Source organism: Bombyx mandarina, chromosome 17 (genome assembly GCF_030267445.1).
Source record: "Bombyx mandarina strain Sakado chromosome 17, ASM3026744v2".
NCBI lineage: Eukaryota > Metazoa > Arthropoda > Insecta > Lepidoptera > Bombycidae > Bombyx > Bombyx mandarina.
The window spans coordinates 15,853,411-15,879,103 of record NC_143223.1 but is presented as its reverse complement, the minus strand read 5'-3'; the positions used below and the strand labels follow the sequence as shown (position 1 = coordinate 15,879,103).

General features: G+C 39.7%; 2 protein-coding genes across 2 annotated transcripts; one reads left to right on the top strand and one right to left on the bottom strand.

The window, feature by feature from the left end:
- Positions 1-1,255: 1,255 nt before the first annotated feature.
- LOC114248075 (cilia- and flagella-associated protein 52) lies at positions 1,256-17,990 on the top strand. Its single transcript, XM_028181200.2, has 16 exons — positions 1,256-1,607; positions 2,819-3,081; positions 3,627-3,831; positions 5,064-5,199; positions 5,900-6,048; positions 6,712-6,857; positions 7,248-7,441; positions 8,117-8,265; positions 10,153-10,298; positions 10,981-11,132; positions 12,082-12,226; positions 12,659-12,751; positions 14,152-14,295; positions 16,249-16,398; positions 17,318-17,447; positions 17,869-17,990. Exons 1-16 carry the CDS (start codon positions 1,556-1,558, stop codon positions 17,922-17,924), a joined length of 2,310 nt encoding a protein of 769 aa, XP_028037001.2. The 5' UTR covers positions 1,256-1,555; the 3' UTR covers positions 17,925-17,990.
- Positions 17,980-21,237, bottom strand: Atg12 (Autophagy-related 12). Its single transcript, XM_089734359.1, has 4 exons — positions 21,159-21,237; positions 20,336-20,494; positions 19,193-19,329; positions 17,980-18,967 (listed from the first exon to the last, which is right to left on the bottom strand). The coding sequence occupies exons 2-4, from the start codon at positions 20,454-20,456 to the stop codon at positions 18,845-18,847; spliced, it is 381 nt and encodes a 126-aa protein (XP_089590485.1). The 5' UTR covers positions 20,457-20,494; positions 21,159-21,237; the 3' UTR covers positions 17,980-18,844.
- Between the last annotated feature and the right edge of the window lie 4,456 nt (positions 21,238-25,693).

Genomic DNA, 25,693 nt, shown 5'->3' with positions numbered 1-25,693 from the left:
ATCATGCAGGAGCCAGTCACCGTCGACGCCCTAGACACGTCCTTACGGATCCATCAGATCCAATAACCGTTGCATTAGATGCCTTCAGCTCTAATACTAGGGGCAGGCTTAGGGACACCGGTAACCGTACTCGTCGAACTCGACAAAGAGGTCGACGTGCAACCTAACCCATGCATCAGCCCGCTGAGTTTCTCGCCGGATCTTCTCAGCGGGTCGCGATTCCGATCCGGTAGTAGATTCATTCGCGAAACAATTGCTCTTGAGTTGTTAGGTCTCCTTCGGAGGCGCTCGGGCAGTTGTTAGCAAATCCCGCCCCTCTTGGCTGAGCCTTTGCTCGCCCACCTGTCCTGGTGAAACTGGAAAGGCCTTCAGGCCACCAGTAAACTTTCAATCATAAAAAAAAAAAAAAAACCTGCTATCACTACCCCTAGCAAAAGCAGTGCTTCGCAGAATCTACCACCGTATCGGAAATGCGACCCACTGAGAAAACCGGCAAGAAACTCAGTGGACTATCTCCGAATGTTAATTTACTCGCCGAACCCTTCGTCGCATTCGACGAATTTGTGGCGGGTAGCCATCATACAAGACGAGAAATGAGACAAATGCCTGAATCTCGCTTACGACATTTTCAAGATAAGCTTGCATATACAAGTTCCGAACAACAACCTTAGGACCGTCGGTCTACCGATCAATATCACCCGCTCGGTGGAAGATCTTGCCTTTGTCGTATATCTCCAAAAGTTCGACGAGAACAGTGAACGATGCTTGGGCTACCTAGAAGCATCGATTGTGGATCGGGGGGGGTCCGAAATGACGTGTTTTTAGTGACGGCGACTGTTTACCGTTCGGTCCGCAGGTTTGGTTATGTAGTTACCGGCAGTCACGATAATAAGGTTATAGTGTCATGTCGTCTTCACACGAAATAGCGCACTGGCTTAGACTGTAAATAAGTAGGTACTGATGGAATCGAGTTCCAGGTCGTCGTGAAGATCCACATTTCTCACAAACCACGGTACTCCGACGGCTATCCTACAAAAATGTGATAGAACGATTTGAAGGATGATTGTGTTAATTTGCATTTTTTGTCCTATTCATTGTTTGAAATGAGTTGAACGTATTTGTTATTGTCTATCTCGTTCTGCCGGGTGTAACTGAATAAATTGGCTAACGGTATTTTTAATCCAGGGATGTCAAACATTGAAAACAATTAATAAATTAGATTTTGTATGAAACTACTAATGATGACATATTTTTTTAACATTTTCAGCATGATCCGCATTGTCGATACTATAGCAAAAGTTTCAGTTTAAATACACCCGTTGTGAGACACCCTGTATAGAATCGTAGAGAATACACATAATAATTAAATATAGATGTCAAACAAACCATGGACGATAAATAGGTTTCATACTTCAGTGCCGACAAAGCTGTATGACTTTAGCACTGTGAAGTTAACTGCGTGACCGTTACCATAGCGACGCGTTGTTTACCCATTATGCCATTCGGCCAGTTGACGGTTGCTTTTGGCTTTTGTTGTTTTTATTTATACTGAAAAATGGCCTCGGAAGTGAAAAATTTAGAAGCCTACGGCATCATTGGGTTCGATGGTAAGATCGATAGCTTCCTAAGCGTGTTATAGTCTTTATGATACATCGGCCTACAATTTAATAATCATTGAATTCATTTCGTTTACTATAACTACCAGAAATCGAGAGTAGCGGCAGTATTCCGACAACCTGCCATGCATGCCATTGGCGATGATAATAGACAACACTAAACACCCACCAAAATATGGGCTGTGTGCTAGGCGGCTTTCGTGGGCACTAATTATTATATTTACTTTCCATTCAGTTCAAAAACGATTCGTAAAACATAGATAAGGAGTTTTTATAGATCAACCAATACCTACTACTGTGATGATCCACTAGGTTGAACAAACGCTTTTCTTAAACACTTGATCCGGCTAGGCAGATGTTTGTTAACTGACACATTAGAATCAATTTTATTACCTAAATAATAATGATATATAAAAATTTGACAAGGATACAGCTCGCCCGTGACAACATCATTCATGGATATTAGCAATCCCAGGAAAAGTCAAGCCGCTACTTGCTCAGGACCATTTAGACCTCTTTTGAACATGACCTCTCACTTCTCATTTTGGACATGTCACAGCCTAAGAAACACCGTGAAGGCGAGAATAATGTACCTAATACGAAATACTTCACGATTAAGCAAAAATAGCATCGTAAGCTGCACGATAACAATGAAATGGAGGGTGTAGGATTTAAGCTATTACAAGTATGGATGAATTCATATTGCGTCTATGGACTTCAGTAGCATTCGCGGCTTAAACTGATTGGACACACATAAATCAAATCAAATCAAACTTTATTAGCTAAAACACGGTTTACAAAGTTGTTGATACTTGATAGTTATTTTATAGAACAGCGTGTTTCTACCAGGTCGGCGTGCAAATATTATTCAAAATTGTTTACATTAAATGCCCTGTCAGTAAATATATATACATGCTAAAATACTTACTGGTTGTAGAGCGTCTTGTGATCCGGCACAGGTAGGTATCACCACCCGACCTGTTACTGCCGGGTACCAGAAATGCGTTCCGATTTGAAGGGTGTGCCGTTGTACTATAAAACTGAAACTTAGAACGCATGTCTCAAGGTGGGTGGCGCATTTACGTTGTTGATACTTATGGGCCTCAGTAACCATTTAGCACCAGGTGGGCCATGAGCTCGCCCACCCATCTATTCAATAAAAAAAACCACCCGCAAATAATTAAGAAATTCTTACTCGCCAGGTTCAGCAATCAGAGGCCTTAAGATCCATCCAGATTGCGAACATATCGTGTACCCAATGGGCAACAAAGTTTGCATCCAAGAGTGGAAGACAAAAAAGATGTACTTCCTCAGCGGACATTCCAACAGCGTGTCGACTGTAGCAATTTCCCCAAAAGGAACCTACGTAGGATCTGGTCAAATTAATCATATTGGATTTAAAGCGTCTGCAAAAGTCTGGGACTTCAACAAACGGGTGCAAGTTGGCAGTCACGAGTTGCACAAAGTAATTCATTAGTTCCTATTAATCATTATCTCTTCCTCCCCTTACTTCTCTAACATTGAGTGAACTTGAGTTTAGAAGTAAAATATTACAATATTAAGTTGACATATTTTACTGGTGGTAGGACCTCTTGTGAGTCCGCGCGGGTAGGTACCACCGCCCTGCCTATTTCTGCCGTGAAGCGGTAATGCGTTTCGTTTTGAAGGGTAGGGCAGTCGTTGTAACTATACTGAGATCTTAGAACTTATATCTCAAGGTGGGTGGCGCATTTACGTTGTAAATGTCTATGGGCTCCAGTAACCACTTAACACCAGGTGGGCTGTGAGCTCGTCCACCCATCTAAGCAATAAAAAAAAACATTGATCAAAAATACAAACAAAAGAAAGCACAATAAGTAGTCCTTCATTTCTAAATACATAAATCACAATACGTCGTAACTTTTTCAATACATACATTTGAGAATTCCAAATTTATAACCTCATAAAGATTTATAATTTTTTATCTACATACATCAAATGAAAGTACCCATCAAGCCAACATATCCTCAGGTGCGCGTGGAAGCCCTAACTTTCTCTTCTGATGAGCGGTACATGATATCGCTAGGTGGGCGGGACGATGGCTGCGTGGTACTATGGGACTGTCTGGCTGGAGCCGCCACTGGTACGGCAGCCGCCGCCAAACTTACAACTGGAGATGCCATAACATTGACAGCATTGAATTTGAGAGCTAATTCTTATGTTACTGGAGGAGATTGTGAGTCTTAAATGTATCTTTTGAAATTATCCCAGGCTTTTGACTCAGGCGAACACATGCACACATCATGCCGTCTAATGCGGCTGCAAAGCAATCATACATTGATAATAGGCGACCTTTTTTTTTGCCGTTGTAGGCAGACGAGCATACGGCCCACCTGATGGTGAGTGGTTACCGTCGCCCATGGACTTCAGCAATGCTAGCGGCAGAGCCAAGCCGCTGCTTACCGTTAAGCTGCTCCACAAGCCTCGTTTGAAGAAGGACATGTCATACAGTTCAAGGAACACCGTGGAGGGGAGCTCATTCCAAAGCCGGATGGTTCGTGGCAAAAAAGATCTCTGGAAACGCACTGTGGATGAACGCAGTGGCTCCAGGTAGTATAGATCAACTCTAATCCGGTGGCGGGCGGTACGATGGTAAAAACGAGATGATGGAATCATCAAACAATTCCCCAGAGCACTCCCCATGCAACATACTTGATCTTCAAACGTAATTGAGATTTCTACCTCGTGTCTTAAAGAGAGTGGTGGTATTCGCTATGTTTTAGTGATGTAATAGTGACCGATCCTTTATCTCTAATACTTCGAACTTAGTGTTGTGACGTGAAAACAAAGTAGGAATTTTATCAGTTTAACGGCTAATGTTCCTTTTGAACCGCTTTGCCATGCATCTAGGCAAGACAGATTCTCCAGACGTAGATCGACTGCTAGTATGCCCAAGGCAGCAGGCCCGGCGTGCCATGATGTGAGATGTTGCAATGTAATGCTAAAATAAGGCCCTACGCATCTTACCATCAACTACATCAATGAGCATCGGTAATTTCCTTCCGACTCAAAAAATAACGAAATTTTGAAACGAAGTTCCTTATGGGACGATGCGGAGGGGTACCCTAACCGGGAAAAAACGTCCGTAACGTAAGATTTTCATTAGTAATGTACACAATGTACGACTTAACTTTGTAATAACGTACAAAAAATAACTTATTTATTTATCATTCATTGACCACGATCTCAGAGCGTTCGTTTGCGCAATACACTAACTCATATGCAAACAACCGTGAATGAAGTGTACCACAATAAGTTCGCACGCTACCGAATGACCGTGGGTTGTTGCGAAAGCTCCAGTTTTATTATCTTTATACCTCGAATAGAACTTTAAATTAATATTTTTATATTAAGGAACTTCGTTCCTATCCGGTGTCCCACGACACCACACATCTTTTTTTCTTTCAGCGAATCTCCGCGTGTGGAACATTCGCGCGGAGAGCAAGAACTTGGACGTTGTGGACGTGTCCCTCGGCAAGCTGCGCAGGACCGTCCGCTGCATCGCCATCAGCAGGGACGATGCTTTCGGATACGCTGGTACTACGTGAGTTTTAGTTTTACGGTTGTGATTTCATCCAGAGAATATTAGAAGAATCGAGCGGCACGTTTTTTTTAAATCATTTTATTCTATTTCTCAGATCTTTTTAACTCAACCCTCTTACTCATTCTTATCCTTTTTTATTAATCGCAATCAACCGACTCCATCTTGTGGTAAAAATGCTAGACAAAAAAAAAACGATTGTTTCACTAAAACCTTAAACGACCTTTTAGCTCAAAGTGCTCTTATCTTGAGACTCTTTGTCTTAACATATGAACTTACAACTATCAATTAGGCCGTCAGCGCAAAAGTGGCCTAACCCACAATTTTTCATAATCATGCTGATATGCATATTTAAATTAATTTAAAATATAATCAATTTTGATGCATAACCGGCCTATCCATGGTTTCACCCATAGATAGCAGATGGCTTTGTAAACATAATTTTTGCAAATATTGTTTTTTTAAATTCAAACTCATGAAAACTTAAAGCTCATTGCTCCATAATAACTATGCTAAGCTTAGGCCACTTTTGCGCTGACGGCCTCAATTGTCATATCCATTTAAGTCGAACTACAACTTTTGAATTTATTATGCAGAAGACATCAAAGTCAAAATACCATCATTGTATAATTGATATTATTTAATATTAAACTCTGAGAATTATAAGTATCCTATATATTTGTGTAATTGGTGATTTCTATAGCACGGGTGACATGATTAAGTTCTCCATAAATTACCCGCCTGACCCTTTCGCTTCCATCGCCCATTGCAAGCCGGCGCTACTGGGGTGTCTGGCTAAATGTGGTCCTTGGAAGAGAGGCAGGAAACCGGATTCAATTTGCTATAGTCAAGGTACCAAAAGGCATCAATCAATATTATCCACAAACTTATAATATACTTTCATTTACTTCGAAAATTCCTGTTCTTTCTTTTCGCATTATTCGTAGCTGACCTCCCAACCGTTAAGAAATAATTCCCACCTTTATAACCGGAACGCATAAATGTTAGGCTACTCAGATAGGTGGTGGGGTAGTCGCAATCTACTCCTGCGGACTCGCAACATTCACTGCCTTTACTACCTACCTACTTAAGTAAGAGGGAGCAAGTTGTTACTACACTACCACACGCATTACTGGGTAACATCGAAAGCAGCATGTACCGCCGGTCACCGCCCTCGCCGAACACGTCGCTTCCGACGCTCGACAAGTAAATTAACCCACAGACACAACCCACTGAGTTTCTCGCCGGATCTTCTCAGTGGGCCGCGTTTCCGATCCGGTGGTAGATTCTGCGAAGCACTGCTCTTGCTAGGGTTAGTGTTAGCAACATAGTCAGGTTTGAGCCCCGTGAGCTCACCAACTAATTCAGTGATTCTAGAATAGCCCCTCGAGATTACCAGAATAGGTAAAAAAAAAGTAGCTCTGAAGAAATGCCTTCTGAATAATCAGTTTTTATGTTGCCTATGTTTCAATTGTTTGTAATGGTTGCACGGAAAAACTGTTCCTTATGCCGTAGGAATAGAATCGATTCTGATAATGGACGACGGTTGTTTGATTGTTGGCGCCGGAGATGGCACCATCGACATCCTGGACGAAATAAACTGGAAGGGCAGCTTCCCTAAAGGCAAGATATTGGATCCGAATATACCGCACTTTAAGGCTGTAAGTTTTTTATTAAATTTTTTGTCATGTCCGATGAACTCACAGCCTTGTTTGATGTTAAGTGGTTTCAGCGGAGAGTACAAATACCCGGCGGCAATAATAGGCAAGAAAGTAGCACCTAACCATGCGCGCTCATAATACCCCCAACTAAATACTAGTAAACAGATTATCATTTGTTGTGGGTTTCATTTGATTATACGATATCCTATCCAATCCTTCATGACGGGACAGGATTACTTCGCATCAGATAGGTACATACTTAAACAGAAAAAGAGAAATCACTCGATCCGAACACATTGGTCATTATACCTTCTAGCCCCAGAACACTCGCTGATAGCCACGCCTGTGCGTATTCTAGAATCCCTAACAAAAAGCCTTCTCAATTGCCAGTTGAAAACAACAAAATTAGAGGGGAGCATCACATCGTTGGAGTTGATGGAGTCACCGAAGCTCCAAGGCGCAAAGCGTCTCCTCCTCGCCGGCACGAGGACCAGCGAGATATACGCCATAGACATCGGCACGTTCGCTCCCGCCCTCGTGGTCACGTGCCATCGGTGCGCCATCAACGACATCGCTTTTCCCAGGTGAAGTTTTTTCTTGCAATACTAGAGGGTTTGTTATATTGTCGGGTTTGTAAAATAGTCACATATTTCCGTGATTGCAATAAAAATGCAATGTTTTGGAACGAAGTTCCTTATGGGACGATGCGGAGGGGTACTCTAACCGGGAAAAACATCCGTAACGTAAGATTTTTATTATTTATATTTTGTCTAAGCGCCATCTGTTGATAACAGCAAGATTTTTTTTTATTGCTTAGATGGGTGGACGAGCTCACAGCCCACCTGGTGTTAAATGGTTACTGGAGTCCATAGACATCTACAACGTAAATGCGCCACCCACCATGAGATATAAGTTCTAAGGGTCTCAGTATTGTTACAACGGCTGCCCCACCCTTCAAACCCAAACGCATAACTGCTACACGGCAGAAATGGGCAGGATGATGGTACGTACCTGTGCGGACTCACAAGATTAATAGGCTGTTGATGGGAGAAAATCACTGAACGACACTATTACTACGACTATTACTATTACGTAGGACGAAATTAAAAATGTAAAGTCGATTCCGAATCTCACAAGACTGGTTGTAGTGGAATCACATGAGTATGCAGTGTAATTGTATCGTAAAGTGCTGGTAATGTCATCGCCGTAACGCCTGCGTTGCGACTGTGCGAGCGGGACAGACTGAGGTGTGACCGCAGAGGCATGTCGGGCGTGTTCGCGACGGGCGGCGCGGGCGACGTGCGCGTGTGGGCTCGCGACACGTGCCAGGAACTACTCAGGATCGTGGTGCCCAACTTCACGTGCTCCGCTCTGCTGTTCTCCGGGGACGGCAAGTCTATTGTTTCCGGTAATTCGTTTTCTTATTTGACCATTGCCTTTGAAAAACTTTTATTACAGAGTAAATGGAAAGAATAGCGCGCGCTAAAATGTTAGTTTAAAAAAAAAAGAAGCCTAATGTCGTTTTCTTGGGGTCAGTGAGCTCCTCTAGCCATCTCAATTAATAAATAAGAAAGGATCTATTGCACATCTCAACTAGTAAATTAAACGCATAAGGTTGAATATCCACTGTTTTATCATTTCGAGTTCGAGTATAATAACCGGCAAACTTCTTGAGCATTTGTTGACGTAGTGGGGGTAAGTTTGCGCATGGTACACTCACGTGCAAAAACATTATTTACTTTGCGTCATAATGCTATTAAATTATTAAAATCAACATATGTATTTATTTATATATTTATTAGAACATCAACAAAACATATAGGTTAATAATTGTAATAATTTAATCTTGGGGTAAAATAGATATTCCTTCTATTAAGTCAAAACTAGAGCTGTTGCCAGGTCTTCGTTCAGTTGAAGCGAAGCTGGTTTTTGTAATTTTTTTTTCGTTATCATAATCTTGACCATCATCATCATCACTGTTTTCATCACCCGAGTCGCTATCATCGTGATGAGTCGACATAGGGCTCATTGGCGTAGTTTACAACTCGGTCGATTCGGTCTTCTTTTTTGTCTATAATTAATTATTTTTTGAAGATATTCGATTCGTAGTAATCGAATGTTACTTTTTTCATTTACCAGCTTCCGATTATTTTCTGTTCTTTTTTTCCATCTGAAGCCTAGCTCTTTCATAATTCGTCGTAAGCTTCATTCCGAGCCATTAAAATTTATATCTTCTTTAAATTTTTCGAAGCCTTTCTACGATACGGAGTTTCGCTGCTTGTTACGTAGTTATTATGATTACATCTTTTTATTACAGATTGAACGAAACTATCCATTCCGGTAACTTTCTTCTTCCCTGATCTTTTCTTACCCGGAGTCCGAAACACGGCGAGCAAGCCAGAGCCTTTAGCTTCGTTAATAATGCACCTAACAGTACTCACTGATGTTTTTGTTGCTTCCGAAGTCTGTTTTAATTTTTCCATATCATTCTTCCCCTGTTTTATAATGAAGCAATATACGTCGTACACAAATTTTCTACCCTTTCTTTTAAGTACTACACCAGTTTGTCACGGCATAGTGTATGTTTTATAAAAAATCAACAAACACTCATCAAATAGCAATGGCAACAAAGTCCACAAGCAATTATAACAAATAACTTAACGATTAATAACGATAGACTTTCCACTGTACGCAAGCGTACTTTTGGGAGCAAGCGGAATGAGGGCGCGGTGCGGGACGCAAGGTTCGACTGATCTACCAATAACGCGCTCGATACGATTTCCCCTGCCGTCGCGCCTCACCCTCACCACCAAAGTGATCTAAAATTCGGTTCTGCGCAGTCAAGGTCATTTGCTCAAGAAGTTTGCCGATTACTATACACATGTATATTATTCTTCTATTGCAGAAGTGTTCATTTTTACCATATAAATTATTAATTTTTTTTATTGCTTAGATTGGTGGACGAACTCACAGCCCACCTGGTGTTAAGTGGCTACTGCAGCCCATAGACATATAGGTACAACGTAAATGCGCCACCCACCTTGAGATATAAGTTCTAAGGTTTCGAGTATAGTTACAAAGACTGCCCCATCCTTCAAACCGAAACGCATTACTGCATTTACTGCTTCATGGCAGAAATAGGCAGGATGATGATGCCTACCCGCGCGGACTCACAAGAGGTCCTACCACCACACACACAGAGGTAGTACCATAAATTATTTATCTGATTTTATGAAATGTTTTTCATTTTAAAGAAGAGAATTCGGACATAATATTTTGTACTAATGTCTTCCAGCATGGAACGACGGTAACATCAGAGCGTTCACTCCCCTCACCGGTCGACTGATGTACTGCATCTACAACACGCACAATAAAGGTACTTCGGCCTTGGACATGACTAATGACGGCAGGACTCTAATTTCTGGTGGATGCGAGGGACAGGTCAGTGTGTACCGCTTAGAAGGAAACCGTTTCCGAAAATGAAGTCTGATGATACTAGAGAACTAATAGAACTAATAAATATTATTCCATTGCTGTTTTTTTGTACAGCACGCAATGTAACATAATTTGAGATAGGTTTTTTTTATTGCCCTTGTAGGCAGACGAGCATTCGGCCCATCTGATGGTGAGTTATTACCGTCGCCCATGGACTTCAGCATTGCTAGCGGCAGAGCCAAGCCGGTGCCTACCGTTAAGTACTTTCCACAAGCCTCTTTTGAAGAAGGACATGTCATAGCGCTCAGGGAACACCGTAGAGGGGAGCTCATTCCAAAGCCGGATGTTACGTGGCAAAAAAGACCTCTGGAAATGCACTGTGAAGGAACGCAGAGGCTCCAGGTTGAATTGATGAACTCTACTCCGGTGGCGGGCGGTGCGATGGTAAAAACGAGATGATGGTATCATCTCAAACAATTCCTCAGAGCACTCCCCATGGAACATACGGTACAAAATACAGAGGGAACCAAAGTCCCTCCGCAGACCCAACCCAAAGGTTCCAAAAGATCCATTGACGGTTGAGATTGACGCGTGGAGTCCATATCTCCACGACCACTTCCTCACTTTATATTGTGTGTAAATCACGAACGTCGACGTGAGGTTTGTGACTGTCGAAAATCTTTGTCAGGTGAGAGTGTGGGACATAAGGCCCGAGAGTCAGACGTTGAAGAAGGTGCTGAAAGAGCACAAGTCCCCCGTGTCCGCCATACAAGTGTCGCCCAACAACACTGAGGCGGTCAGCGCCGGGACCGACGGCTCCTGTATCATATGGGACCTCGTGTGAGTTGACCAACTGGAGAGTTCAATCGTAAAATAAAATATTATAATATTACTGACTGTACCCGTCCGCTTCGATGGGCATTTAAAATTAACGTTATTATTTCTCACCCCCACAAAGATTTTCATCATTAACCGCAGCTGGTGTAGGGAGTCCAACACTCATATAAACATTAGCGTATCCATTAAGTACGTGTTTTTTCTACACGAATACCAAGTTTCAAGTCAATCGGATGCACGGTTCAGTAGTTATAACGAAACATCCATAAAAACCACTGTAAATTTATATATTAGTATAGAGTATAGATTCTGTGTAATGGGTGGACCGACCATTATCCATTGCACTATAGGCAAATATGTAGGTACGTCCTTGATATCCATCATAATAATAATATTTTGCAGACTAGCGTGATTCAATAACTCGGCACGATTGAGACTGCGAACTCATATCTCCTAAGGAACGAAGTTCACATTGTTCTTTTTTTTATTGCTTAGTTGGGTGGACGAGCTCACAGCCCACCTGGTGTTAAGTGGTCACTGGAGCCCATAGACATCTACAACGTAAATGCGCCACCCATCTTGAGATATAGGTTCTGTGGTCTCAAGTATAGTTACAACAGCTGCCCGACCCTTCAAACTGAAAGGCATTACTGCTTCACGGCAGAAATAGGCAGGGTGGTGGTACCTATCCGCGTGGACTCACAAGACATCCTTACTATCCACAAGTAATTACGCAAATTATAATTTTGCGGGTTTGATTTTTATTACACGATTTTATTCATTCACCATGGAAGTCAATCGTGAACATCTGTTGAGTACGCATTTCATTAGAAAAATTGGTACCCGCCTGCGGGATTCGAACACCGGTGCATCGCTCAACGCGAATGCACCGGTCCCGTGATTATGCCTGTCGGTGTAAAGATGATTGTTGATGTGCTCAATCGTCCTGCAGGTCGCTGTCGCGTAGGCAGGTGATGTACGCGAACACGCTGTTCATGTGTGTGTGCTTCGAGCCGCGAGGGTGCCAGCTACTCACCGGGGGGACCGACCGCCGGGTCGCCTACTGGGAGACAGCCAGCGGGAATCTCGCTAGAGAAGTGGGCCTCGCATCCTTAATATAAAACTAAATTAATTTAGACTGCTAGTTTTTTTTTTATTATTGCCCTTGTAGGCAGATGAGCATACGGCCCACCTGATGGTGTGCGGTTACCGTCGCCCATGGACTTCAGCAATGTCAGGAGCAGAGCCAAGCCGCTGCCCACCACAATACCTAGAGTGTAATGTATCGAACTTATCAATGGACTCACGTTGAAGATACTCTTTTAAATAAAACACACATCGAGGAGTAAAAGGCTATTTAAACGACATTTTTGTGGCTTGACAGGAAAGCAGTGATGGCATTGACTCACCTTGACTCTACCTATATTTTTTTTATTAGATCATTATAAATTTTATAGGCGCGCTCTAAATTTCACACAAAATCTTTTGGTGTTTTATTTATGTGTAGTTAAGCTTAAGTTTATTGGCAGCTCGAAGCGAGTAAAGCCGGCGCAATCAACGGGCTCGATATATCTAGCGACGGGGAACTGTTCGTCACCGGCGGGAATGATCAGATGGTTAAGGTATTTATTGAGAGATTACTTCTTGTGAGATTACTTCATGATTATCTATGGTGGTATGTATTGTCATACGGGAATCTCATCGGAGCGGTCAATGAAACAATAAATATATTTATTTACACGTTTATTTGTGTCAGCGACTCATTCCCGATCCTGCGGACAGAATGGAAAGCAGTCGACGTCGCCCAAAACACGTCATTTATTTTATTTTATTTTTATTGCTTAGATGGATGGACGAGCTCACAGCCCACCTGGTGTTAAGTGGTTACTGGAGCCCATAGACATCTATAACGTAAATGCGCCAACCACCTCGAGATATGAGTTCTAAGGTCTCAGTATAGTTACAACGGCTACCCCACCCTTCGAACCGAAACGCATTACTGCTTCACGGCGGAAATAGGCGGGGTGGTGGTACCTACCCGGGCGGACTCACAAGAGGTCCTACCACCAGTGATTACGCAAATTATAATTTTGCGGGTTTGATTTTTATTACACGATGTTATTCCTTCACCGTGGAAGTCAATCGTGAACATTTGTTGTGTACGTATTTCACTAGAAAAATTGGTACCCGCCTGCGGTATTCGAATACCGGTGCATCGCTACATACGAATGCACCGGACGTCTTATCGTTTAGGCCACGACGACTTCTTTCGACGACGATTTCGGATCCTCCCGATCCACTAACGGTACTTTTAGGTACCTCAAGCACCGGTCATCGTTCTCTTCGAACCCGTCGCTTGCGACGAAGAGCTCGACGAGTAAATTAACCCTCAGACACAGCCCATTGAGCTTCTCGCCGGATCTTCTCAGTGGGTCGCGTTTCCGATCCGGTGGTAGATTCTGCGAAGCACGACTCTTGCTAGGGTTCATGTTAGCAATAACGTCAGGTTTGAGCCCCGTGAGCTCACTTACTAGCTCGGAGAATCTAGAATAATAATTTTAACTGGTGGTAGGACCTCTTGTGAGTCCGCGCGGGTAGGTACCACCACCCCGCCTATTTCTGCCGTGAAGCAGTAATGCGTTTCGGTTTGAAGGGTGGGGCAGCCGTTGTAACTATACTTGAGACCTTAGAACTTACCTCAAGGTGGGTGGCGCATTTATGTCTTAGATGTCTATGGGCTCCAGTAACCACTTAAGACCAGGTGGGCTGTGAGCTCGTCCACCCATCCAAGCAAAAAAAAAACCTCTCGAGTTTACTAGAGAATAGGTAAGAAAAACCGGTATAGTAGTGTGAAGGTGTTTTTTTTATTTTTATTGCCTGTGTAGGCAGACGAGCATACGGCCCACCTGATGATGAGTGGTTACTGTCGCCCATGGACTTCAGCAATGCCAGGGGCAGAGCCAAGCCGCTGCCTACCGAGCGCCAAGCCGCCGCCTACCGCGGTTGTTGTGGTTGTGTGCAGCTGTGGCGCTACCAGGAGGGCGTGTACACGCACGCGGGGCTGGCGCACGCGGGCGCCGTCACGTGCTGCCGGTTCGCGCCCGCCGGGGACTGCGTCGTCAGCTGCTGCTCCGCCGGCTGCGTCATCGTGTGGAAGGTTCCAGACGTAAGGAACCAACTACGTTCAAATTGTGTTATTTCAATGACTTTTTGGCGGGAACGCGAGGAGTGAGGTTGTGCGATTTGTTTTATTTTGTCTATTTAGTGTTTCTTCAGGATTAAATGTGTAATAACGGTGGTTTATTAACTGTTTAGTATCTGTCAAAGTGTAAAAATGTGGGAAATTGAAACTAAGCCACTAGACGTAACTTCTCGGGATCCTCCAAAAAGTCCACTAAAAAATCTCAGTATGTAAATGACCACCATTTTACTAATCTTAGTACCACCATTTTACTAATCAGACAGTCTGTAGATGTATTCTTCTGATGAAATCAGACTGACTTGTAACGAAGAACCTCTGACCTTTGATGAAGGACTCAAAACATAATATTATAATACCTAATGATCGTCGACAATCGTTAAAAAAACATTATAGAGGTTTAAAATAACCAAAACATTTATATTGCGAGGTGAATTTCCCCGAAGTCGACACGGAAAAATGTAGTACCATAACAAAACGACAATGAATTCATTGTTAATACAACACGAGTACAGTCTCCTACGTCACTGAAGACTGCGAACTCGTACGGTAGGTGACTGTCAAATGGTCCATGGCCCACAAATGCAATACAAAAATACCTAGTCAGGTCATAAGTACTGTCACACAGTAAAAACTTTTCTTTTAGAATGCTGGCCACAAAAAAGTTTATTGAATTCGAATTTCGAATTGTTCATGAAAATAAAAATGTATACTTTTAGAACTTTACTCATTTTTAAATATGGAGTGGACGCTTAAAGAAGACCGTGTTGCAGTTATTGCGTTGCATCGTTGCGGTTACGCGCCAATTCAAATTTTTAACATACTGAAAAATTTGAATATAACCAAAAGATTCGTTTATCGTACCATCGAACGATACAATGAAGTTTGAATGCTCGTCTAATGGACCTGAGACTGAAGAGATGCCGCGCTTTATTAAAGCGGTACGCGGGAAAAAAATATCGGGAAATTCTTTTTTCGGATGAAAAAATTTTTACCGTAGAAGAGAGCTACAACAAACAAAATGATAAGGTGTACGCACACAGTAGTGAAGAAGCGAGCAACCGTATTCCGCGTGTCCAACGAGGTCGTTTTCCATCCTCGCTCATGGTATGGTTGGGAGTTTCTTATTGGGGCTTAACAGAGGTACATTTTTGTGAGAAAGGTGTAAAAACGAATGCCGTTGTGTATCAAAATACAGTCCTGACGAACCTTGTGGAACCTGTTTCTCATACCATGTTCAATAACAGGCACTGGGTATTCCAACAAGATTCGGCGCCAGCTCATAGAGCGAAGAGCACACAAGACTGGCTGGCGGCGCGTGAAATCGACTTTATCCGGCACAAAGACTGGCCCTCCTTTAATCCAGATTTGAATCCGTTAGATTACAAGATATGGCAACACTTGGAGGAAAAGGCGTGCTCAAAGCCTCATTCCAATTTGGAGTCACTCAAGACATCCTTGATTAAGGCAGCCGCCGATATTGACATGGACCTCGTTCGTGCTGCGATAGACGACTGGCCGCGCAGATTGAAGGCCTGTATTCAAAATCACGGAGGTCATTTTGAATAAACTTTAGTGTCATAAGAATCTATGTTTTGTTAAGTTCATTTTGGTATATGAATGGTTACATAATGAATAAACTTGTTTCAATTATTTTACATTAAACATGTGACAGAATTTATGACCTGACTAGGTACATTCGCAACCCTCAGCTTCCAAATGGGGCTCGCACTAACGGAGCAGGGACAAATAGAGATATGTCGCGTTGAATTTTTTCTGCTCGCTGAGCTCATCGTAAAAAAAAGATATAAATTCGCACAGAATATAGGGAATATATAATATATTAGGATCTTTTTGAATTTTCTGTGCTTAGGGATCACGATCACTATCTGTGTCTAATAATAAAAATAATTTCAATAGCAATACATTACAAAAGACCGAGCACCCGCGGATAGGAAGAGCATCACAGAATCCCCGAAATCATTGCAAGATGAATTAAAACTGCCTCTTTCTGAAAAGACGAAGGGGTCTGGCGATCGACAGTTTAAATTGCCTGGTGCTCCATCTAAGGTGAGGTATCTCCATCTATTTACTTAGGTTAAGCAGATACAATGCTTTATATTAATTGTCTTCAAAAACTCATGTATCACAAATGCTCTTCTATGTCAAAACTGTGAGGTATACCATATAGACAATGTAAATATTTTGGTACCTATGTGGCATGTTGTGGATGATTATCGAGCAGAACGCCAGCCAGATGGTCAGATTTGGTTAAAGAAGCGGTTGGTGGCATGTGGTCCATGCCATCAATGGGGAGGAATACTGTGGAGGAAAATCACATGTGGTCACGATCCTCAGCAGTGAGGGAACGATGAAGAAGAAGATGTCGTCGTGGTCTAAAGGATAAGAGGTCCGGTGCATTTGTATCTAGAGATGCAGCGTTGTTCGAATTTGTAATTTTGCAACTTTTCTAATAAAATACGTACCTACTTAACAAATGTTCACGATTGACTTCCACGGTGAAGGAATAACATCGTGCAATAAAAATGAAACCCGCAAAATTATAATTTGCGTAATCACTGGTGGTAGGACCTCTAGTGAGTCCGCACGGGTAGGTAACACAACCGCGCTTATTTCTGACGTGAAGCAGTAATACGTTTCGGTTTAAAGGGTGGGGCAGCCGTTGTAACTATACTGAGACCTTAGAACTTATATCTCAAGGTGGGTGGCGCATTTACGTTGTAGATGTCTATGGGCTCCAGTGACCACTTAACACCAGGTGGGCTGCGAGCTCGTCCACGGATCTAAACAATAAAAATAAAAAAACCGCCTCGCAAGAGTATGTAAATTTGAAGTTTGTTTGATCGATTATTGTATCAGCCAACCGTATGCATAGCTTACCTGAAATCCGTCTCATGCCGTTTGAACCACAAGCGATGACTTTGGAGACTTCTTGTGTAGAAATCACGAGTTATTCATACCTCTGCAGGTGGAGAAAATAGAAGCCATGGACACAAGCCGAAGCAGCATCCACTCGTGCTGTCTCTGCGAGGCTACGGCACGATCCAGCAACAAAACTCCCCCGAAAAACAGCGGGGTTAAGTGCTGCAAGCCTCCAGGTACTTATGTTAATCAGCTGACCACACGAGATCCAGTTTGAAGGGAAAGATGTTCCATAATGTTACTGGGCTACTGGTAGTAGCGGAGTCTTTTTTTATTGCTTAGATGCGTGGACGAGCTCACAGCCCACCTGGTGTGAAGTGGTTACTGGAGCCCATAGATATCTACAACGTAAATGCGCCACCCACCTTGAGATATGTTCTAAAGGTCTCAGTATAGTTACAACGGCTGCCGTTCAAACCGAAACGCATTACTGCTTCACGGCAGAAATGGACAGGGTGGTGGTACCTACCCGCGCGGACTCACAAGATGTCCTACCACCAGTAAAAAGGTGCGTGTTGTCTCCGTTCGCTGCGGCTGTAGTGGAAACTTTCAGAAAAGCATTCGTTTATAGTTTTACAATGCTTTGTCTTGTTCTAGACGACCTGCCCACGAGGACCACAAGCAAGCAATACGTGAGCGGTGACAAGAAATGAAGACTGACTTTTTAAATATTTACTTTAAATTCTTTCTTAAATAAATAAAACGATATTTTGATAGTATTTATTGTATTTCATTAAAACATTTACAACACACAACAAATAAAAGATAGCATTGTTTAAATAATTATGTACGATATTGCGCTTATATGATGTAATATAATTATTAATGTTACGTTACTTATCATTATTTATTTCGTAACTATTATAATTTAAAATATTTGAAATGAATCAATTCACCGTATTACGTTTAGCACATTTCTTTGTTTGAATATTATTTAAATATTAAAATAGCGTTCAATCTAACATTGACTGATGTTAGGAATCTTGAAGTTTCGGTAAATTGACTGGACTGCGTTGTCTTAAGATGGTAGTTATGTTATATTAGACAGATATTTGAGATGGAGAAAACTTACTATAACTTAACTGTAAAACTGTAAATTCGAAATCGTTTCTGAAAGCATCATTAAAATGTTTATTTTTTATTTTTATTGCTTAGATGGTTAGGTGATTAGGTGGACGAGCTCACAGCCCACTTGGTGTTATGTGGTTACTGGAGCCCATAGACATTTACAACGCAAATGCGCCACTCACCTTGAGATATAAGTTCTAAGGTCTCAGTATAGTTACAACGGCTGCCTTCAAACCAAAACACATCACTGCTTCACGTCAGAAATAGGCAGGGTGGTGCTAGCCTTGGTAATGTCTATATTATTAAAGAACACTACACGTACAAGGGTACACTATGTTATAATGCAACAATGACTATTTGAATATAGGTTGTATGATTATTTTTTTGGTAATATGTTCCAAATCATATGATTGAAAATAAACTATAAAAACAAACAGATTGACAAAACTAAATATAGAGTGTTTCTTCAATATAGTTGTTGCAGCCTTATAATTAACATCAGTCTTCAGCCCCAAGCTTGGCTTTTGCAGTAATGCAGGACCAGTTTCCCATCTGTACCGAAGCACTCATAAAGATTCCTGACAATCTGATCTGGTGATGGCGCAAAAGTCTGATTCACATACAGGAACTGAAAATTTTATAATTTGGTATTGGTAATTATGCTTGTATGTCACAATAAAACTGGACAATCATCTGATTGATCACTCTTGTTATAAATGCTGTCACATGACAAGAGCACAAGAGTTCAGGAATTATGCATGTTGTCATGTTGCAGTCATCTAAATCTGATAGAAATGCAACAGATTAAAGTGTCTTAAATTATAATATAGTTTAATAAGTAATCCTCTCTCACCAATTTCTCATCTGCTTCAAGTTTGAGATATTTCTTTACAAACTCCATAATCCATCCAATAGGCTTTTCAGCATCAACAGCCCATTTTTTTTTCTTCATTATAGGAGCATTCCCTGTCGCTTTCAGTAGAATGTCGACTGAAAAATATTGAGACAGATTCATTATTTTTACTGTGCATTTGGTGTGATGGAATTTAACTTATAGATCACACCATAAAATTGTAAAACGACAGCCTTGACCACTGACAAAATAAGTTGAGTCCAAATAAATTCTAGGTCCATGACCCTTTTTTTTTCGGGCCGGGGACCGAACTTCCTACGAGGACCCCGCGTATAGGGGGCGCGCGGGGTATGTGGGACTCAACGATCTGCAAGGTGTTGGAAGCAGACCGCGGGCCTAAGGAATTTTAGGACCCACCCACTAAACGACTCCCCTGCACTCTTACACCCAACGTCCGATCCCCTTCGAGGCCAGGAGGGTTACCGTGGTAACACTACAACCAGACCAGGTCGATGACCCAGCTTATTTCTGTTGCAAATGTATCATGAATTCTGATATAAAGCTCGAATAGTCAATACCATAGATGCATGAAGCTCTAGTGAAAGCCTGGATCTGCCCATCCACATTGTTAACTCATAAGTACTCATGGCCATTTTTATTACAATTACTGATAATGTATTCATGTTAATTCTAGTTAACCCCTCAAACACTGCCTATGTGTTTTCATAGTTATTTACATCACATTATGATTACCCATTTTTTTAAAATCTGTAACCTGAATTTCTGTACACCATTTATGAAATAAATTATACTTTATTATATATAGTATATAATTATTAAATAGGGCACAAAGTTTTTGGACAAAATTATGCTTCAATTTCATTATATTTTTAAATAATTTTGACTATTAATACTAGGATATTAACTAATTAAAATAGATACCCATATTCTCTATAGTTAGGTGGGACATAAAATCCTAGATTTGTTTTTTGAAAATGTCAATTTTTTATTTAAATATATCTTCTTTTTAATATGTTATATTATTTACATTTCTTGGACTTGTTTTCATTTTAATAACCACTCTCACACGAATTATTCCAAGAACTAGAAACTTGAGTCTTAAAAGATCACACAACTTGATACCTTTTAATTTATCTGATTTTGATGGATCACTATTTTCTTTGTTATCAACTTCTATTCTCAATGCTTCCATTCCAGCCACTGATTGGCTCTGCGTCTCATCTTTAAGTTTCTCTTCACTCATTTGAGATTTTCGAAATTGTAAATTCGTAAATGTATGTATAGTCGGATTTTTTATTAGACGAAGTTAACTGACGTTTACTGTGTTGTCAGTTTTTGATGAAATAAAAATAGTGTTGTGACAAAGTGAACGATTGAAAAAACTCCTGAATTAATGAAATTGCCTCGATTGTCTAGTGAATAGTTGGTGTGCCGAATTGCCGATATCGGGTACGGGGTTCGAATTTTAGGCGTGCTTTGTACATACCAACGAGTTTTCGATGAAATATTATGTTCCTATAGTATCTACCTGTACTGAATACCGAGTGTTTTAAACATTAAGAAAAACATTGCGAGGAAGCTTGTAAGACTGTCCTATTTGCAATACAGTTGAAATTATACAAAAATAACACAATAGTTGAAATTATAGATTATAGACGTATAAAATATAACAATTATGGGTAGGTAATGAAAATAAAAAAAACTGATTGTAGTTACATACTACTAGTAACATATATTGGAGCACTTTAATACAATTTTATTGTAAAATATAAATAATATTCTTTTATAGTTTGAAATTAATGATTAACTCTTCACACTCATTGTTCATTCATGTGATTGAACGAGAACTGAACGCATCACTATTACTTTAAATATAGCAACATTATTTCACAAAGTGACATTAGCTACTGTCAGCTGGCTTCGTCTAATTAAAAATCCGACTATAGGTACTCTATTTTCTATGTGTGTTTGTGACAATAATGCGAAAATTTACACAACAATCAGAATCTTTATGTACCAGGGCATGGGGTAAATTGGGATTCTGGGGTAAATTGGGACAAACCTGCGGAAGATTCTTAAAGTACCTGTAGCACGGAATCTACCTAATTTTCTTTATGGTAATATTTATCAATGTATAGAAGAAAAACCAAGTTAACTATGGAAGTACTAAATATGAGTTAAGTTGGTCCCAAAAATTCCTCAAATTAAATTGAAAATAGTGGTTGAAAAGTGCGTTTTAAAACAGCTTAAAGAACTTTTCAAAAAAGTAATATTATCGTTGTTTTTTCAATAAGATCACAGTTTATATAAGTTTTTAATACACCTGGAAATACCAAAACAAACGGTAAGTTGCAATATTTTCATTTTAAATACAATATTTCGACAAAATAAAAAATGTATATTTTTTCCTTTCTTTTTGGGGAAAATTGGGACGTATGTGGGGTAATTTGGAACGAGACTGGAAAAATTAGGGACGAGAAAACACTAACTTGGAACGCCAAAAGACAAAATAGGGATGGCTTGTTAGGGTTGTCACTGATATCTTATAATAGATTTTTTAGCCTATACTATCACTCAATTGCGTGATGTAAAGAAGGTTAATGTGTTTATCAGTTAGTTTATGTAAGTATTATAGATAAAAGAAAAGTATATATATAATTACTTTTTTTTCGCGACATTTACCTTGTAATATCTGTCCGGTCGTACGTCCTTTACAGCAATAAAAAGAAATTAAATTAAAAAGAACTCAAATGAATAAAAACATCTGTTATCTCAGAATCTATTCACGCGTCGTTGTTTATTAAATAAAATTGTATTACATATTGCATTTCCATTCCTTTTGTTTTCTATTTTTTATTCTATTTTATGATTTTGTTTCAGAGTTGTGATTTTTAAGGAAATTAAATAATAATTTTCTAAAATATAACATGCACATACTTTTTTTGATCATTGTATTGTTGATTATCATTCACGTCACATCGCTTTGGAATAGAAACCAGCTTAATTTACACTATGTTGTGTATTGTGCTTAAATTATGGATTGTATTCATCATTTCGGTCCATATAAATAATTGTATGGCATCTACCTACCTACCTATTATATATCGCAGTACCCTTACAAATATCCCAATTTAACCCTTACCCGTGTCAATTTACCCCGGACGTGGGATAAATTGGGACGGCCATTACTTTACCGATTATTTCTTTAAAATGATTAATTAAAATAATGTAACGGTTTTTATCACCTAGGTACGTTCAAGACTCAACTTATTTCTTTGGTTGAGCAGTGACTATTTAATTGGAACTATTTTAAAATTCAATCTGAAGGTCGATTTTGTCCCTATTTACCCCATTTTACGGTACCATATTTAAGGGATTTTATGACCAGGTAACTAAGACCTTTAAGTCATGTCTTAATATAATTTATTTTCATAATTTTATGAAAAATGATGAAATGAAATGAAGATGATTAATTTGAGACATAAATCAACCGGGATGAAATCAAATGAAATGAGATGAGATGATATGGGATGAAATTTAATCTCAGTAAAATGGTGGTCATCTACTGAGACTTTTTCATTGGACTTTTTTGAGGATCCCGAGAAGTCACGTCCAGCGGCTTTGTTTCATTTTCCCACATGTAAGCACTTTCACAGATATTAAACAGTTAATAAACCACCGTTATTACACATTTAAACCTGAAGAAACACTAAATAGACAAAATAAAACAAATCACACAACTTCACTCATCGCGTTCCCGCCAAAAAGTCTATGTAGGTACCTATACCGTAAAATGGGGCGATTAGGGATTGAGAGGCGAATCGGGAAAAAACCGGGAAAATCTTTGGACGCTCAATATTAGTATTATATTCGTTGCAAAATCTTCCATTTTTTGTAGTTTAATAGTAGAATCTTAAAAGTTCACAAAACAACTCTGAATATGCATGATAATAGCTGCTAACTTATAAAAAATCGCGTTTCAAATTAACTCTCTGTGGTGGTAATTATTTTAGTGCTAGAAACTTTACTCCCTTTTATTATTTGATACTAGCGACCCGCCCTCGCTTCGCTTCGGAAACATTAAAACACACATGAAACAAAAAAATAAATAAATAAATAAAAAAAAAAAAGTAGCCTATGTTCATCAGGGACAATGTCGGCTTCTAATGGAAAAAGAATTTTTCAAATCGGTCCAGTAGTTTCGGAGCCTATTCGAAACAAACAAACAAACAAATCTTTCCTCTTTATAATATTAGTATAGATAATAATAGAAGATGACTGTGATTTATAAACGTTATTTAGTGTTTGAACCATCATATATGTTAAAGGTAAGTCTCAGTTGTTATTGGTTTTAATGTATTTGATAAAATAAAAATACATGTAAAAATCTGTTGTTTTTGGGGATATTGGGGACGTCTTAGGTACAAATAACAACGAAAAAGGGGTCAATTGGGATGAGAATACGTGAAATGGAAACCACCTAAGTATAAATAGGTACAGGTTTGTAGGGTTGTCTATGTAGTTATGACAATATTTTTTAAATTTGTTGGTAAAAATCTGGTTTATTCATGATGTTTTTGTCTAGAACTTTTATTTAAAATTATCAATGTGCTATTTTATTGTTTGGTAAATATTTATATTATCAGCTACGTATTGTTTTCTATTTTTAGATATGCCTCGCGTGTACGTATCAAAGAGTGCAAAGCCTTGTAAGAGATATGATCCCTTAAAATTAAAAACAGCAATAGAAGCCTATGAAAGTCTTTAGCTGAAACAGCTAAGCCATTTAATATAAGTAAGTCGATTTTGCACAGACATGTAACAAGAATAATGAAATCTCAAGGTGGACAAAAATGTCTACATTTTTGTCCACCTTGAGATTTCACTGTCTAAGTAATACATAATAAAATATTTAATATTTGTTCAGAGTGGGGGTATTCATCTGATTAACCCATGGAATAACCGACACACCTAATCTCTTAACCCAGATAAAAATATCAGCCCCTAAGTACTTACCAAGAACGAAGAAATATAAACCGTTAATAAGAAAGCCCACTCGTTCAAATTTAGGTGCTTACTCTCCCATATACAGAACCCTTTGGGACTACAATAATGTCCACGGTAGCGTGGTCTCCGTCAATGTTCATTCGAAGTTGTCCGATTGCGCTGAACTAATTTTAAGTGATGAAATAGATGTTTTTTTTAATTGTCTCACAACTTACAGGACAAATCTGTCGCGGATCATTTCCCAAGTAAATATAAATTAATCATAAGTAAATAAATGTAATCAAGTTTTAGTTATATATATATATAGCACTTTGTTGGTGCAACTAAATAAATAAATAAATTAAAACCAAGTAGTGCCAACCCTAGCAAATTTCTCATTTCGTCCCAATTAACCGCAATTTCCGGGTAAATAGGGATTACACCTATTTTTGCTTTTTTTGCTTAAACTGGAATGCTAGTTGCATAGTTTTAAATTGGACAACAAAGATGCCCCCAAGACTCAATCATTTCGATCCTGATATAGCATTATATACATCAACAACTACCTTAAAATTGGTCATAAAGTTGGAATTTGTCCCTAATCGCCCCATTTTACCGGTACCGTACCGTACCTACTACATAGATTATACACTTAATATATTTGAGAACTTACCAGGAGACTGAAGTTAGCCCCTCAAAAAAATTTTTCTTTCCTGTTTTCTAGTTATTTTCTATTAATTCGTTTGTTCATCATTTGTTCTTGATTGTTCACTGTTAATAATTGTTTGTTCTGCATTTATTTATTTTAAAAAAATTAATAAAAATATATGTACAAGTTAGCCCCCCGATTGCAATTTTTAATATTTTTTCGTCCTTAATGACTCGTAAATATTCATTTTCGATTGTCCTTGTATAAAATACGTTTGTTCTCTTTCGAAATTACTCATTTTTTGTTTAATTAACTATTTGTATTAGTTGAATAAATGTATGCAAAATATGTGTACTGCGCATGCGTCAACTATAATGCCTCAACTTTCTACGCGGTTTTAATATCCTGAAGGAGCAATTAATTGATATACAGTTTAATTAAAATAATTAAAAAATATTTTTTTTTTTTATTGCTTAGATGTGTGGACGAGCTCACAGCCTACCTGGTGTTAAGTGGTTACTGGAGCCCATAGACATCTACAACGTAAATGCGCCACCCACCTTGAGATATAAGTTGTAAGGTCTCAGTATAGTTACAACGGCTGCCCCACCCTTCAAACCGAAACGCATTCGAGAACTTAATGACCGTGACGTCAACAATGCTGACGTCACACTTTTTAAAAACATTCCTTCAGCGTTTCTCCTCCGTCATCAGAAGTGGGATCACATGCCGCCTCCGCTCAGCAACAACCTGGAGACCATTTAACCATATCGGCGGAAGAAGACTACCCTCCAGCAACAGCCGATGAGCCTATACATCTACTTCACAAATCAGCATGGTCGAGC

Bases quoted from the DNA above. Each gene is read 5' to 3' on its own strand.
- LOC114248075 (XM_028181200.2), top strand. From the start codon at position 1,556: ATGGCCTCGGAAGTGAAAAATTTAGAAGCCTACGGCATCATTGGGTTC. The intron at 6,858-7,247 runs GTAAGTTTTTTA...CTCAATTGCCAG, and splicing joins ATATACCGCACTTTAAGGCT to TTGAAAACAACAAAATTAGA. The intron at 8,266-10,152 runs GTAATTCGTTTT...AATGTCTTCCAG, and splicing joins CGGCAAGTCTATTGTTTCCG to CATGGAACGACGGTAACATC.
- Atg12 (XM_089734359.1), bottom strand. From the start codon at position 20,456: ATGAGTGAAGAGAAACTTAAAGATGAGACGCAGAGCCAATCAGTGGCT. The intron at 19,330-20,335 runs GTATCAAGTTGT...AATATTTTTCAG, and splicing joins AAAATCAGATAAATTAAAAG to TCGACATTCTACTGAAAGCG. The intron at 18,968-19,192 runs GTGAGAGAGGAT...TAAAATTTTCAG, and splicing joins TTGAAGCAGATGAGAAATTG to TTCCTGTATGTGAATCAGAC.